General features: G+C 42.9%; 1 protein-coding gene across 1 annotated transcript in view; it reads left to right on the top strand.

Annotated features, from left to right (window-relative positions):
* CDH13 (cadherin 13) overlaps positions 1 to 17,466 on the top strand; it is a 1,178,985-nt gene that overhangs the window by 1,033,718 nt on the left and 127,801 nt on the right. The window contains exon 9 of the mRNA XM_010355650.2: positions 12,541 to 12,723. Coding sequence (XP_010353952.1) covers positions 12,541 to 12,723 — 183 coding nt within the window. The remainder of the gene's footprint in view (positions 1 to 12,540; positions 12,724 to 17,466) is intronic.

Below are 17,466 nucleotides of genomic sequence, written 5' to 3'. Positions count from 1 at the left end.
AAAGTAGGCGTCTTTGAATGACTGCACAGAGAATCTTGGTCTTTGCCACCCTCCCCTACAGTTTGGGCAATAGTAGAGCCAATTTTGGGCACAAACACAAACCATTCCCAGTTATCCTCTGCCTGTAATAGGAATAAGACAGCATAGTGTAAAGAATTGCTTGATTTTAGGAGGCATTTCATGTCTCCAAGTCATTCTTTAGGGGTTGACACTACTGGTGGCTTATGAATTTCAGATGTGGTACATTCTGGGAATGCCAGCTCCTGGGCTCCAGGAGAGGTGATTAAAGGACAGGCTGATGCCAATGTTTTTGGAGAATAAAACTTGCACTTCAGGTACAGTAAACTCAGGGCACTCAATTGGGCTTTATTCTTCCATATTCTTAGGAAAGACTGAAGTCACATGAACTGAATAAGATCTCAGCCCTGCATATGTAATGGCAAAATGAAAGAAATAGTCTCTTCCTTTGAGAGAGTAACAGACTGTGGATCCAGCTCGTTGTAAAGAAACAGCCATATGAGTGATGTAAAGGGTGTTAATCCCTCAACACAGGACCATTTATCTGTAGTGTCACTCCACTGCTGCATTGTCTGAGCCAAGTGAGTGGCATTATGAAGTCAAACAAGGTGTCCCCCATAGACCGTCAAGAAGACAGGCTGCTGCTTTTCAAGGCACCCAACACAAGTTAGAATGTGCCACCAAGATTCTTTCATCATTTTATCTTGGAACTAAAAGGGACCTCAGTGGTTACCTCAAGCTGTTGTTCTCAGCCCTTGGCTGCTCATTAGAATCACAGGAGGGGTGTTTTCAGAAATAAAAATGCCTCAGCCCCATCCAAGAACCACCTCTGAAAGCAGTACCCCATATCATTAGTGGGTTTGTTTTAAGGCTTTCAGGTGTTTTAATGTGTAGTCAGGGTTAAGAATGACAGCTTTAGTCTGATACCCGTTTCTCAGATAAGTGAACTGGGTCTCAGAGATTTACCAGAAATGTAGCCATGAATCAGAGCAGCAGTCCACAACTTTTTTTTTTTTTTTTTTTTTTTTTTTGAGATGGAGTCTCACTCTGTCACCCAGGCTGGAGTGCAGTGGCACGATCTCGGCTCACTGCAACCTCCACCTCCCGGGTTCAAGCAATTCTCCTGTCTCAGCCTCCCAAGTATCTGGGACTACAGGTGCCTGCCACCATGCCCAGCTGATTTTTGTATTTTTTGTAGAGATGGGATTTCACCATATTGGTCAGGCTGGCCTCGAACTCCTGACCTCAGGTGATCTTCCTGCCTCGGCCCCCCAAAGTGCTGGGATTCCAGGCAGAAGCCACCACACCCGGCCAATCCACAACCTTTTTGGCACCAGGAACTGGTTTTGTGGAAGACAGTTTTTCCACGGGCCGGGGTTGCGGGGATGGTATTGGGAGGATTCAAGCACATTACATTTATTGTGCATTTCATTTCTATTATTATTACATTGTAATATATAATGAAATAATTAGACAACTGCCATAATGTAGAACCAGTGGGATCCCTGAGCTTGTTTTCCTGCAGCTAGATGGTTCCATCTAGGAGTGATAGCAGACAATGATAGATCATCAAGTATTAGATTCTCACAAGGAATGCGTAACCTAGATCCCTTGTGTGTGCAGTTCACGATAGGGTTTGTGCTCCTATGAGAATCTAATGCCACCACTGCTCTGAGAGGAGGTGGAGCTCAGGTGGTAATATTAGTGAGCAATGGGGAGCAGCCCATTGCTTGCTTTCCCACATGAAGTTTCACTTGCTCTCCCATAGCTCACCTCCTTCTGTGTAGCCCAGTTCCTAACAGGTTACAGACCAGTAGTGGGGATTGGGAACCACTGAGTTAGAGGCCAACTAGAATTTGCCCCACTTCATTGAATTCCCTACTCCTTTAAATCTGCAGAATTGCATAAGCCAAACTCCAGTGTCTTTAGAAAGCAGACTATGTTATTGTTCCTTGAAAAGCCATTCTTCATCCAGATTCAGATATTTGTGGTCAAATGATATCTCTACAGAAAATCTCTCTGCTTCTCAGAATTAAACTATTTTCAATTATCTTCTCAGATGAACAAATGTGTTTTGCATTTTCTTAAGAGAGAAACTCAAGTGAAGGAGAGCTACTAACGTCCAATGAAATAAAGTATCCAAGCCTGAAATTCAGAAAAAAAAAAAAGAATGTAGGCATATTTGTCTTTGGTTTTTATTTTTCTGTCACCATCTAATGTAATATTTATTTCATCATTCCCCTAAGGCAATGATTTTCAAACTCTCTTTAGCAACATAACTTTTTTTTTTTTCAATCAAAATCTGAGGCAGGAATTCTAATATACAAAACAGATAAAATATAATTAACAGATTGCTCAGGCAGTTTAAATTCTTACTATTTGAAGGAAAATGTTTGATGCTTTGGTAGGACTCCTGTACCATCTCAAACATTCTTCCTGGACTCAGTGGCTCACACCTATAATTGCAGCACTTTGCAGGGCCAAGACATGAGGATCACTTCAGCCCAGGAGTTTGAGGCCAGTCTGGGCAGTATAGTGAAACCCCGTCTCTACACAAAATTTAAAAGTTACTAGGGAGTACTACTAGGGAGGCTGAGGCACGAGGATCATTTGCGCTTAGGAGGTCAAAGCTACAATGAGCCACAGTCACACCACTGCACTCCAGCCTGGGTGACAGAGCAAGACCCTATCTCAAAAAAAAAAAAAAAAAAAAAAAAAAAAAAAAAAAAAATCTTGGTTCTCAGGAACACAGTTTACCATTTGACCCAGCCATCCCATTACTGGGTATATACCCACAGGATTATAAATCATGCTGCTATAAAGACACATGTACATGTGTGTTTATTGCAGCACTATTCACAATAGCAAAGACTTGGAATCAGCCCAAATGTCCATCAGTGACAGACTGGATTAAGAAAATATGGCACATATACACCATGAAATACTATGCAGCCATAAAAAAGGATGAGTTCGTGTCCTTTGTAGGGACATGGATGCAGCTGGAAATCATCATTCTCAGCAAACTATCACAAGAACAGAAAACCAAACACCGCATGTTCTCACTCATAGGTGGGAACTGAACAATGAGATCACTTGGACTCGGGAAGGGGAACATCACGCACTGGGGCCTGTTGTGGGGAGGAGGAGAGGGGTGGGACAGCATTAGGAGATATACCTAATGTAAACGATGAGTTAATGGGTACAGCACACCAACATGGCACATGTATACATATGTAACAAACCTGCACGTTGTGCACATGTACTCTAGAACTTAAAGTATAAAAATAAAATAAAATAAAAATAAAAATAAAAAAGAACCACCGTTCCACTGCATCATTTTCCTGTCAGTCTTCAGTGGCCCTTGTCTTTTCGTTTTGTTTTGTAGGGCAAAGACCTGCTTTGTTACGCAAGCCTCTTCTCCCTGAAAATGCGTTTCATTTTTAGTTTTGCAAATGTGCAGGTCTGTATCTGGTGTAGACAGGGCCATGTAGAGGAAGAGTACAGTCATTGGAAAGTGGACTCTACCAGCTGGGCATCTTCCTCAAAAGCCGTGGACTCAGCGCTTTCTGTGTGTCTGCAGCCAACACAAGAAAACATCTCACAGGAAATGAATCAGAGAAGTGTGCCCTAAGGGGAAGAGGGAGCAATTCCTGCCAGGGCATGCAGTGAATGTTTCCCTCTCTTGCCCTTTGGTTCATTCCCCAGCACCTGTAGAGCCAGGGGGTTGAGGGATGCTTCATTTTCTCTCTCAGTGTTACGGGCCTCACAGATAAGTGCTGTCTAGGAACATCATTTTCCTTTCAACCCAGGATCACCCTGGTGGGTGGGTCCCATGGGGGCAGGACATCAGTGAGGTGGACATTAGTATCAGTCCAGGATCAAGAACCACGCTACCTGGGATGCCAATGAATTTTGGAGAGGATTCTTCACTCAGGGCACGTTTCTTTCTTGTTGAGATGCTATTCCTTGTTATTTTTGAACTCTTTCCACTTTTCTAGTTTTGCATTTTCTCACCTGTTTAGTAACGGTGGGTGGCTTCAGACGTTTAACTGGGAAGTCTCTGGATATTTAATAAACCTTTCTGTAACTGTCCATTACCATAACTAGTAGGTGCTCTCACTTTGCATGATGGAGATAACATGCAAATACTTTTAGCAAAGCATCTGGCACAAAAGGGAAACACAAAATCGTCCGTAGAAGAAATTAATGTTAGTTGGATCAAGAAAGGACTTTGATCATGTTTTCTTAAAAAGAATCCCTGTGTTTTAGACTGAAATCTTTACAGATGTAATGGCATGTCTGGGATTTGCTCCAAACAGTGCAGGATAGGGGAGGGGTGGCTGTGGAGACAAAGCACCAGGAGCTGGGAGTTGAGGATCTCTAAAGCCTGAAGACAGGCATGTGGGGGGTTATTATCCTATTCTACCTGCTTTTATACATGTTTAATATTTTTCACAACAAGATGTGAAAAAGAAAAAATACTTGAGAAAACGTCTACGAAACCCAAAGCACCATCAAAGGGACCACTCACCTAATGATTTCAGCAGATATCTTGAGAGTTGTTTTCCCCAGGGCGCCATTGTTGCAAGGAATAGAAACCTGCTCAAGGCAGCTGGAGTGAAAATGAGGTTGTTGATGGGAACAGAGGTTCCCACAGACAAGAGCACAGGGAACTTCGTGGGGTTGAGAGCAGGACTGGGAAGCCAGTCAGCGACTGAGAAAACTTCCTATCTGTCTTTTGTCTTTGAGTCACAGAAAAAAAATCTCTTTTGTAAATTTTTCTCTCAATTTCTCCATTCTTTTGCTTCTCCATGCATATTGGATTTCTCTGAGAATTTATCCATATCCAAATGACAAAAAATGGCCACCCCTTGCATAAATGCTGAGAAACCTCTATTTCTCTTTTAGTTCAAATTTATAAAAGAAATAATCCCATTTTTCATGAATCAACCAATGGATTGGCTACCTCTGAGTCAGGTGATCATCTCTGGGTCCAATCAGCTATGACCAAGGAAGCTAGGATCACATGTTACAAAATGACTCTCTAGTACCACTCTTTTCAGCAGGGACTGGGGGTGGATTTAGTTCCCTCAAATGGTTTATGGATTATGCAGGCACCCTGAGCTATGTCTACTCAAAATCGCTAAGATTTTCAGTAAAGAAATACTCTAATTTGCCATTTAGAAATTGTATAATATCTGTCATTTGAACTACAGTTGAGTCCACTTTCCTTTTTCTCAGGAGAAATAGAGAAGATCTGGTTACTATTCTCATTGGGAGACTCTCAAGCACATGTGCATTGTTATCTTTCCACCCTGGGTTTTTATTCTTGAGACAAAATGATTCCGAAAGTTAGTGTCTACTTACAGCACTCTTACTTTATGAAAGATGTAGCAGTGAGTATTTTGGGGAATCAGAGATATGACTCCAACTCTCAAGGATCTCAACATTGGGAGGAGCATGCCCCAGGCTGTCTCTGCTTGAGAGGCAGGGAAGTCTCTGTCAAGTTCTTTCTGTTCATGGTAACTGGAATTCTCACCTCTAGCATCTGATTTATTTCTTTCCTGTGTGAGGTACCTCCCTTGGGCATTAAAAGTCAGGTCTCTGACACCACTCTGTATCTTCAGAGAAAACAAATCGTTTACAGAATTTTAATTAGATAAAGAGAGGAGAAAGCTGGGCACAGTGACTCATGCCTGTAATGCCAGCAATTAGGTAGGCCAAGGCAGGAAGACCACTTGAGCCTAAGAGTGTGAGACCAGCCTGGGCAACTTAGAAGGACCCCATCTCATCAAAAAAATGTATATATATTTGAATTAGCCAGTCATGGTGGTTTATGCCTGTGGTTCCAGCTAAGACAGAAGGATCACTTGAGCCTAAGAAGTCAAGGCTGCAGTGAGCCATGATCACAACACTGCATTCCAGCCTGGGCAACAGAGCAAGACCTGCTTCAAAAAAAAAGGTGAAGAAAAAGATGCTCACCAATGACTGGGACTATGATGATCTAGTGGGTTTCTGAATATTCTTTCGTCTTGCTCCTGTAGTCACTTTAAGGCCTGGCTATGCCTATTCTACTGTGACCTAGCTAGGGAAGGACTTAGTAGGTTCCAGTCATCTTGAGGACTTGCCAATGAACATACCATGGTTCTTTGTCAAGCAACCGCAGTCCCTTGTGTGGCTCTGTTATTAATCGCTTCTGAGACATAGGGCTTTCTTAAGATATCGAATGAACTTTATTTAGATCTCTGTACTGTATACTCTTTAAAATTTTTATGTAAATATGATGTATCTTATGTATATTTTATATAATTATAGTTTTAATAGTTTGTATTATATTACATATTATATATGTGTGTGTATAAATATATATATATAGTGCACACAAACATGATGTGGAGGCTGAAAATGTTCTCATATGTTTTCTTCTAAGAACTTTACTGTTTACCTTTCACATTTTGTGTATGGTGTGAGGTAGGAGTCAGGATTCATTGTTTTCTCCAGATGGATAGCCAATTGATCCAGCACCATTTACGGAAAGACTGCTACCTGGAAACTAAATCATGTCAAAACATAAAAGCATTCATAATTGGCCACAGGTACAGCCTTGGATGTATGACAGTGAGAAATGGTTTTAGAAGTGGTAGAAAACAAATTGTCAGGATATGTTATAGATGTACAATACCTACAAAGAAAGGGGATACTGGAGGGAATACTGGCCCTCTCATTTACTTATGTATTTTTGTGCCTAGTGGAGTCTCCAGCATGCAACAGATACAGCAAGTATCTATTAAAATGAATTATTGTATCTTTCCATTCTGAGATAAATCCTAATCATAGAAGAAAACCAGATATCTAATGCAGCTTTCCCTTCCAAATGTGGACATGATAGGATTGACATCATTTGCCTTGTGTCTGTTGTTGGAGCATAATAAGAATGAGCAAGTGTGTGAATGCCAGGCATACATAACTGAAATAAAAAAGCTTCTTCCACAGCACTCGAGGAAAATAAAATACATATATACATAATTATGTTATAAGGCAGACTGTGTTAAGAGCAGAAAGAGTCACAGGGGTTTAAACCAAATTCTCCAACTTCTTAGTAAGAATTTCGTATGATACAGGGCAAAATCCATCATCATTATCCTTGCTAACAAATACTGACTCCTTGTTATACATATGCCAGGCAATTTGCCAAACTCCTTAAATGCATTATCTTATTTATATCAGTAACAATTGCTACCCATTAGACTATTGGGAAGAGTCTTCCAGTAAGCTGTATCTTTTTTGTAAACGTAGACTCAAAAATGTTTGCAAGTTACATTTCTGATGGTCTCTCCCCTACCCTTTTATTATCACAAATAGAAATTAGTGACACCCTGTCTTTTAATTTTTTAAAGCCAAGGCCCAGATGACTACATCCCAGCTTTTCAAGTTCCATATTAGTTCTCTGTGAAACTTCAGGGTTAATGGCTCATGAACTTGGACTAGTATTCAGGTCAAACATGCAAGTGGTCAAGCATGCAAGCTTGCATATATCCAGTCCTTTATAATTGTCCTCTGTCAATTCTTTCCCATCTGTGGCTTTCCAACCTTCTGATCATTATTTCCATCTTCCATGTTAATCTAAAGGTCAACTTTCTGCTCTTGGAGGAAGAACATGCATTCTTGGTGCATAATAAAATTCAAATCCCTCTTCCCGCTAGTGATGACCTTTGTGGCTCGTCCAGGCAGCCTCATCCTAAATGTCTATGATGTAACTCAATGAAAATAAAATACTCAGTTCTGAATTTGGAGGGAAGAGCAAATAAGCCCAGTACATAGTCCCAACAAGCCACAGTGATTGTGTAAAAATACGTTTTATATCTGGCATTTGATTTGCCACACAGTTTAACAGAAAAGTAACTTTATCAATTTTTTCCAATTAAAGGTAGTAATAGTACAATCAATAATTCTTCCTGCTCTAGTGTGGTGAATTAATGTCTGTCTGTTGTTTTTAAATCACAAAATGAGCATTGCTATAGAAATGTAAAATGGTACCATTTCATTTTAATCTATTTAATTTTCCTTTCTTGAATTATATAACGGGGTTAAAACATTGAATAGAATTAATAGAATGAGTATTTAATTAAGCAATAATGAGTTCTAAATGGATGCTCAAAGAAACTGCTTCATAGTTTGTGCAGAAATCAGATAATGGTCTTAAAGACTATAATAATTGTGCTGAACATTTTCCATATTTAATTTTTTTTTTTTTTTTTTTTTTGTATTCTCTCAGGAGTAAATTTAAACATAACCCAGTTCCTTGATTAGGCTACACTTTGCTTTCAAAGTAAATCCCAAATGCCTTTCCATGGCCAACAGGGCCCTGCATAAGCTGACTCTACCACCTCTGGAGTCTGATGTCAAAGAGTTCTCTCTGGCTCTCCCCTTCATTCCAGCCACACCCAGCTTGCCTTTGCTCTGCAAAGGCACCTGTGGCTCTTCCTGCCACCTGGCCTTTGTTCCTGCTCTTTCAGATACCAGGTGTGTTCTCACCCCCTTCACCTCTCTAAGGCCTCCTCTTCTTTCAGTTCTCAGGGAATTTTTCCCTGATGATCCTCTCCAGACTGGATCAGATACCCACCTACACACACACAGGGAGAGACTCCCCAAGAACTGTGATTTTATTCCTTGACAATTAACACATTGTTATACATTTCTTTCCTATCTGTCTCTCGTTTTAGCCTGCAGTTTCCGTGAGGAAATATATCGTGTCTGTTTTGTTTAGTGGTGTATCCCTGGATGGATGGATGGATGGATGGATGGATGGATGGATGGATGGATGGATGATGAATGGAAGGATGGATAGATAGATGGATGATGGATGGATGCATGGATAGATGGATGGATAAATAGATGGATGGCAGGTAAATATCATTGTGGACCCATACAAGGACATATGAGGGCCACAGTGCACATCTCTGAGAATTCCTAGCACATCAGCACCTTTCCATTCTACTTGAATTCATTTGCTCACCCACTAAGAAGGTATTCTATACCTGCCCCATCAACAGGTGCTGCAGACATAAAACTATCAGTGTCATGAAAGAAGCTGCACAGGTTTGTCTCACTTATATGTGGCCTAATATTAATTTTATTAATTCATTCATCCACCCACTTACCCATCCATCCATCCACCACCCATCCATCCATCCGCCCATCTGTCTATCCATCTATCCATCCACCCATCCATCCATCCATCCATCCATCTATCCATTCATCCATCCCATCTTCAGACCTGCTCATGTGTTGGATCCGGGCTGACTCATTCATCAGGCACGGTTATCATGTGCTAGGACCCTAAAATCAGAAAGAAAGAAAAAGAACTTTTAGGGTAAAATAAATTTTTAATTCTTTTCTTCACATCATAAAAATAATTTTTTTCTGAGACAGGTTCTTGCTCTGTCACCAAGGCTGGAGTGCAGTGGTGTAATCATAACTCACTGCGGCCTCAAACTCCTACACTCAAAGATGGTCCCACCTCAGCCTCCTGAGTGTGTGGGACCACAGGCATGTGCCACCACACCTGGCTAATTTTTTACAATTTTTTTTTATAGAGGGTATCTCACTATGTTGCCCAGGCTCATCTTGAGTTCCTGGGCTCAAGTGATCCTCCCTCCTCAGCCTCCCAAAGAGCTAGGATTACAGTGTTAGAATACCATGCCCAGCCCCCAAAATAAATTTTTTAAGGCACATTACTCTATTATGGTAGGAGGGGTTGATGAAGGCAAAGGTGCCTGGGGTCCACCAGTCATGACATAGCTCTGCTGGAACACAGGGGAGATCAGTCCATCCCTGGTCTTCTGGAACACTCAGGCTAGTGGCAGAATCAGGCGTCAGTCAACAAGTCAGTCCCTCTTAGTCTTCCTTCTGTCCCTTCACATTCCCTCAGCCCTCGCCTCTCCTGCCAGATCCCACTCCCTATACTTAAGATCGTTCATTCATCCAACAAATATCTACTGAGTTTCTTCTGTGCACCTAGCACCATGCAAGAGACTAGAGATAAACCTGTGAAGAGACAGGTGCACATGGAGCCTCCAGCCTCCTCAAATCATGATTTGTCACAGCGTTTTCATCTTGGCAATGACACTCACCCGCTTTGACAGAGCAACTTCTCACTTATGCACTGGACATGACAGCATTTCTACCTGACTGGTGGTTCCCAGCATCCTCTAGCCTTAGCCCATTTCATGCCCACATGATTGACACCTGGTGTCAGAAGGTACAGGTGTCAGAAGAGCCACAAGGACAGGTTATGAGCTGACATCTGCTGTGATCTGCAGGGACAACCAGTCCTCTGGCTCTGGACTGCAGCAAGCAGGTGAAGGAAGGACTGGCCTAAGCCATGGGGATCTGAGGTGGGCACGAATGGCAGAACTGGTTGGGAGCAAAGATTACCGGAAACCAGGAGACTTAGGTCTGATCTTTGGGTCACTAAATGACTTTGGGCAGCACTCTTCCTTCTTCCTTCCTTCCTTCTCTGTGCTATCATCTTCTTCTGTAATATGAAGGGATTAGATCACTCATGTGTCACCAAGCCCCCTCCTGGCTACATGGCAGATAGCATTAATTGATCATAGCACTCTTTCCTGCTGAATCCAGATGTACTGCAGGCCTGTCCACACCAGGCTCAGGCAGCTTCACCCATTCACAAGGGTAGGTCCTGTCATTGACACCTGCCTGCTGTCCTTAGACTTGGACTCCATTCTGCTTCTTGCCCCTACTACATATTAGATTTGTCTAGGCAAGTGAAGAAAATACTGAGTCCCAGGCTTTACCCCAGAGCCTGGGGAATCTGAATTGGTCTGGGGAGTCTGAATCTGAATTGATTCCCTGACTGATGCCTGATTCTGCCACTTGCCTGCATGTTCCAGAAGACCAGAGATGGACTGATCTCCCTTGTGCTCCAACCTGGCTAGAGGACCCCAGGCACTTTCTCCTTCATCAATCCCTCCTACCCTAATAGATTTTCATGCACTTTAACCTTGGGGAATCCTGAATTGGGATAGGACTCAGGAAGCTTTTTCAAAGCCTCTGGGAGATTCTAATGTGCAGACGGGGCTAAGAACCGTTAGTATCGTTTTCCAGCTCAAGAATTCTATGGTTTTTTGAGAAGAGGAGAAGATAGAAGATAGGTAGACATTAAACAAGAATCACATGAATCAGATCAAAATAATTAGCCCCTGGAGCTGTTTCTGTGTGACAGCAGCCTCAGTATCCCTCCTCGTTCCCACTATTTTCTAGCCTCCGTGCATGTTCTAAGAATTTTCCAGCTCTCCTTTTATGGAAGACAACTCGTGCAGGTTTGCCGAGGTGCAATAAACAGATTAGTTCCAGTCCCCGCCCCATCCCCTGAGAGGCCTCAGGATTAAGGTTTATGATTAATGATTTGCAAGTCAATTAGTCAGTCACTGCTTTTGAAACCTCATTTCTCAAATTACTTTTCTTTGAACACAAGGGCTTTTTGACATCATCTTACTGTCTCTAGATTCACTTTCCTACTAATTGAAATTCCAAGATATTTCTTCTTCTTGTCAGCTTATTGGTGTTACTTGTTTATAAAATATTTGCAAACGGATTACTATTTACCTGTAGTGTGTCAGAGGTAAGCACCAAAACAATACTTTATGCTTCCAGCTCAAAGGAATGTGCTAATGATAGCTCATGAAATTCTCTATCTGTGAGAAATTTGATTTTTCATTTATTGATTTATTTTTACCACACCTACTTGCAACAAGTATTTGAGATGTATTACAATAGAAACACAGGTACAACAAGGCTCCAAACAGTTGATGTAGATGACTTCTTAGAAAATGGTTTCTAAGGTCCTATTAAGAGTAGACATGGAGTGGAAAGAATGGGACTGGTTTTCTTCATTCGAGAAAACAGCAGGGTCTAGGAGAGGATCTGGGGTCAAACCCCAGTCTCTTCATTTACAAGTCTTAGCGCTTTACTCATCTGATTATGTTGTTGTTTTGGGGAGGCAAGGCTGCGAGAACAAATGTGAACAAAAATGGCTTGAACTCAATCGAAAATGGTTTCTCATTCAATGATAGTTCAGGACAGGTGTTCTCGGCCTCCAGGTTTCTCCCCTCCATGTGGTGACTCAGGGACCCAAGCCCCTCCTCCCTTGTGGGTTCCTGCTCCCCTGGGGTTTTGTGGTCCTCTGCATTCAGGTAGGCAGAGGGTGAAAAAGCCCAGAAAGGAGGCACAGCTGTTCTTTTCACCCTGCCACCACACAGCAGCACAGCACAGCCATGGTCAATATCATTCCTGCCCACATTCTGCAGAGGAGAAGTTAGTCTCATGGCCTCACCTAAGTTCAAGAAAAGCTGAGAAGAAGAGCATAGTATCTTCCAGTCATAATCTTCCTATATTATTTATGTTTATGTGAGATGATGTATGTAACATACCCAATGCAAAGCATGTAATTGACTATGTGTGCTCAAAATAGTGACCATTACCATCTGCTTTTTTTTGCAGTTTCAAGCCACAGTTGAGGAAGGAGCTGTGGGAGTTATTGTCAATTTGACAGTTGAAGATAAGGATGACCCCACCACAGGTGCATGGAGAGCTGCCTACACCATCATCAACGGAAACCCAGGGCAGAGCTTCGAAATCCACACCAACCCCCAGACCAATGAAGGGATGCTTTCTGTCGTCAAAGTAAGGGTGCTTCCAACTGCCCCTTTCTCCTCTTGCAAGCATGGAGGGCCCTATGGGGGGGCTCATAGAATCACTGGGTTTAGAAGGCCACAGATAAATTCCCCCAGTCTCCTCCTTCTGGGAATTAACAAAGGAAAATGCTTATGGCTTAAGGGTGCACTCATGTCCTCAGCAGCATAAAGAAGCAGCCATCAAACAAACCTGTTTTATAGGTTCTGAAATACCCAAACTTACATGTAACTTTAAGAAAACCAAACTTAAGTGGATTATTTTTGTTTTCGTTTTTGTTGTTTGAGACAGTCTCGCTCTGTCGCCTAGGCTGGGGTGCAGTAGTGTGATCTCAGCTCACTGCAGTCTCCACCTCCTAGGTTCAAGTGATTCTCGTGCCTCAGCCTCCTGAGTAGCTGGGATTACAGCTGCCTGCCACCATGCCTGGCTAGTTTTTGTACTTTTAGTATAAATGGGGTCTCACCATGTTGCCCAGGCTGGTCTCAAACTCTGGCCTCAAGTGATCCGCCTGCCTTGGCCTCCCAAAGTGCTGGGGTTACAAGTGTTAGCCACCATGCCTGGCCCAAACTTAAGTTTTAAATGAAATTCTTTATATATTTGCTAAGGAATTGTTAACAGATATGCCAAAATGAGATGTGTGAAGGTGTTTTTAGAGATCGCTCCTCTCTCAGAATGTGGCTATGACATGTCTTCTTAATCTTTCTTAGCAGAACTCAATTATTCCTTAAAAACACACACACAACATAGTTATTGGTGTGAAACCCTCTGTGAGGCTTGCTGACTCACACACTGACCCTCTCGCTGGCAACGAGTAGAACAAGGAGGAAATGTAATTATTAATGTAAAACCTCTGGCTCATGCTGATAATCCAGAAATATTACTGGGGATGGTGGCACAGAAGGCTTGCTACAGGTGGCCTTGGTATTCCGAAAGAAGGCATTACTACACAGTTTCACTCTTAATGGGAAGTTCTAGGGAGAGTTTCTGCCAGAGACCAGGACCTTCATGGGAACACATTTTCTTTTCTAGTGGATGAAGCCATTTTCCTGAGCAGCAGGGATCAATCATATTTATAGTGATAGTAGCAGTGGGCAGAGGAGGGACGTGGCTGCCCACTCCCTGTGTGCCCTAGGCCAAGATACCCATGTTTTCTGTGCCTCAGTTTCCCCATCCATAAAATGGGATTGATAATATAACCTACCTCTTAGGGTTGTTGTTGTGATCCATTGAGTTGCTCTAATGAAGGCTGAGTGGCTTATAAACCACAGACATTCATTTCTCACAGTTCTGGAGGTTGAAAAGTCCAAGATCAACCTTCCAGCAGATTCTGTGTCTGGTGAGGACCCACTTTTTGATAGATGTCCATCTTCTCTCTCTATCTTCACATGATAGATAGAGTGAGGCAGCTCTCTGGAATCTCTTTTTTTTTTTTTTTTTTTTTTTTTTTTTTTTTTTTTTTTGAGATGGAGTCTTGCTCTGTCACCAGGCTGGAGTGCAGTGGCGTGATCTCAGCTCACTGCAACCTCCACCTCCTGGGTTCAAGTGATTCTCCTGCCTCAGTTTCCTGAGTAACTGGGATTACAGGTACATGCCACCACACCCAGCTGATTTTTCTATTTTTAATAGAGATGGGTCTCATGATGTTGGCAGGCTGGTCTTGAACTCCTGACTTCAAGTGATCTGCCTGCCTCAGCCTCCCAAAGTGCTGGGATTACAGACATGAGCCACTGCACCCTGACAAATCCTGTTTTGCTCATATCTATTTTCCTTGAGCTGTAGCAAACACATTCTGGGGAGGACTGAGCTCCAGGATGTGTGATGGAGATGTCTATTTACCCAAGTTTTATCTTCAAAAGGTTTGGAAAATTGCCCAACAGCTTTTATAGACTCAGGATTAGCCACAGAGGACAGCCAGTGGCTATGTCATTCTATGACTTTTACAGCTTCAAAAGTGCAGCAGCCATGGACACAGAGGGCCAGTGCCAGGGTTTCCTAATAACTTTGCCATTGTCTAATACGTTAGTGCTTTTATGTACTTCGTGCATCACTGCTAGTCCCCATGAATAATATGCAGTACTGTAATTGCTTATTTGTACATAGTATATTCATATGTAAGAGTACATTACAAACCTAGTCTACATACATATAAGCACGTATTAACAATTCCTTAATTAACTACCGCACATCTACTGTTGTCAAGTACACAATAAAACCTAACCCATACGAATATTGACCCGTACTAGAAATCCTTAATATCATGTAGTACATACATTCGTTCATTGGACATAGCACATCTCAGTCAAGAAATCCCTCACCAACAAGGATATCCCCTACCAAATTTTGGCCTCTGAATCTACCAACCTCTGAGAAATCATCATCCCGCTCAGGAGTACTACCTTCCTCACTCCAGGCCTACAACACTTGGGGGTGACTATTCTGAAACTATACCTGGCCTCTGGTTCTTACTTCAGGGCCATAAAACTAGTAAGATCACCCACATGTTCCTCTTAAATAAGACATCTCGATGGACTAATGACTACCACCCTATTAACCAGACTTGGCAGCAGAGTGAGACTCTGTCTCAAAATAACAACAATAAAAAAACAAAAAACAAAAAAAACAAAAAAAACAGGACTTGTAGGAAGGAGCCATTCTCCTCTCCCTAGATTCCTGCGCTGGTCCATGATGCAATGGCTCTCAAATGCTAGCATATAGAAGAATCATCTGCAATGCTAGTTAAAATGCAGATTTCTGGGCTTGCCCCAGACCCACTGTGTCAGAAAATGAGGGAGAGGTGTGCCAGGTGGTTCTGTTGTTCACAGGGCACACCTCTTGTCAAGGGGCATGGCCTTTGGGGAAGGGGTTTCCATAAGCTTGTCCGCCCTCCCTGCAAGTTCCAGGGGAAGAGGTGCCCACAGAGGCTGAGGCTCTTGCTGACTTCAGCTTTGCTAGTGAGTGGACTTCCTTTGCTTTGGAATTGGGATGCAGACTCTCCCTCATCCCACACTGGGTGTCTCCCTGGTCAGTAGGAAGGGCCTTGAGCTCTATCTATCTCTCAGCACATGTGAGGCAGAGCCCCAGACCACCTTCTAGAAGCCAGTTAGGCCACACTCTCTGCTGCTGTCCACTGTGCCAGCCACTGGGGCAACCATTAGGAATGCATTCTGCTGCAAGTAACAGAATGTTAGACTAACAGTGGCTTAACTAATGAAGGGAATTTAAGAATTTTTATAACTAGATGAAGGTAGGCCAGTCCAGGATTGGCCAACAGATCCAGGTGGCAGAGAGCCAGCAGTGGGGTGCCTCAGATGCTTTTGACTTTTTCCTCTTGGACATAAAGTGGCTGCCAAAGCCCCAGGCATCATGTCTTCCCATTGCTGTGTCCTAATGCAGGAAATAAGGAGGCAGCCAGGCAAATGAGAGAAGGTGCTCTCATGTGACCTTCTCCTCTTATCGGGGCAGAAAACATCCTTTCTAAGGGTACCCTGGCCAATTTCCCATGATGTTTCATTGGCCGATGACAGATTTTCCTTAACTTCAAGGAAAGCTGAGAAAGTCCACATCTGGCCTTTGGACCTTTACAGTGGGTAAGGAAGAGGGTGGGCTGGTGATTACTGTTGGGCAGCCAAGCACGAGCAGGTCTGCCCTAACCACTTAGCAATCCAACATACGGAACAACTATTTGGAGCCTCAGGATGCTGCTGGTTTCCAGTACAGTCCTGCCTCTCAAAAGGATGAAATCCCAGTGGCTCTGACAAATGAGTTCCTGCTTCGTGTTTAAAACCTTCAGATCGGAAACACCCTTAGTTGCTTTCTAAACTGATTCTAAAACCACCAGAAAGTTATTCTTTCAGCTAAATATAATAAACCCTGCATTTTATGTTTATTTTCTATTTTGTCCTCAAAGAAAGTAGTATCCAGAAAGTATCCCTGGTTCCCCAAACCTTTCACAGACCTAAACATAGCTATCCAGTCAGTTCTGGATCCTCCGTCTTCCAGCTAACAAACCCAGATCCTCCATCCTTGCCATGTGAGTCAGCTTTTCCAGGCTTTAAATTTCCCAGAACAGTGGTTTACACCCTCTCTTGACACTTGAAAAAATATTAATTGAATTGCCTCTCTGTAGCTTCCATCAGGAGTATTTTCAATTTCCTCCCATCCCTGACACAGAGGCCCAGCAACAGACAAAGCACATTAATAAGATTGTGTGCTTTGTGAGATCATGGAGGGCTTCTTAATCCAATTACAGCCCTCAGAGGGGATTAGGAAGAGAGACCCATGTGTCACCAGCTACAGGTGGTCTGGCCCTGGGCATCGTACAGCTGGAGTTAGTAGATCCCACCTTGGGCTAATGGAAATAAACATTAGCGTGGCCCTGCTCCCTTCCTAAGGCCAGCCTCTCACTGCGTGGCTCCCTCCCTCACTGCTCCCCTTCCTCTGTGGCATCCTCCACGGCGTAGTTCCTCCAAAGCCAGCGTTCCGTTCAGGGCGTTCCGTTCAGGGAGTGTCAGCCTGGGAACATAGGAGAAAAACTGGGGCTGGGGAAATTACTCTTGCAGCTCTTGCTTCCCCACTCTTCTTCCTCACCATCTTCACAGCTTCTTGTTATTGATATCAATGCTAGGCCTAGCTCCATGGGAAATATTCAGCATTCATCCTGTCCCCTGATCTTTACAACAATCCTCTGTACTAGGATTTTATTGAAGAGAAAGCTGAGACTTCGGGGTGGCAGTG

Source organism: Rhinopithecus roxellana, chromosome 20 (assembly GCF_007565055.1).
Source record: "Rhinopithecus roxellana isolate Shanxi Qingling chromosome 20, ASM756505v1, whole genome shotgun sequence".
NCBI classification, from domain to species: Eukaryota; Metazoa; Chordata; class Mammalia; order Primates; family Cercopithecidae; genus Rhinopithecus; species Rhinopithecus roxellana.
The sequence above is the reverse complement of the archived record's forward strand: the minus strand, read 5'-3'. Positions and strand labels throughout refer to the sequence as shown.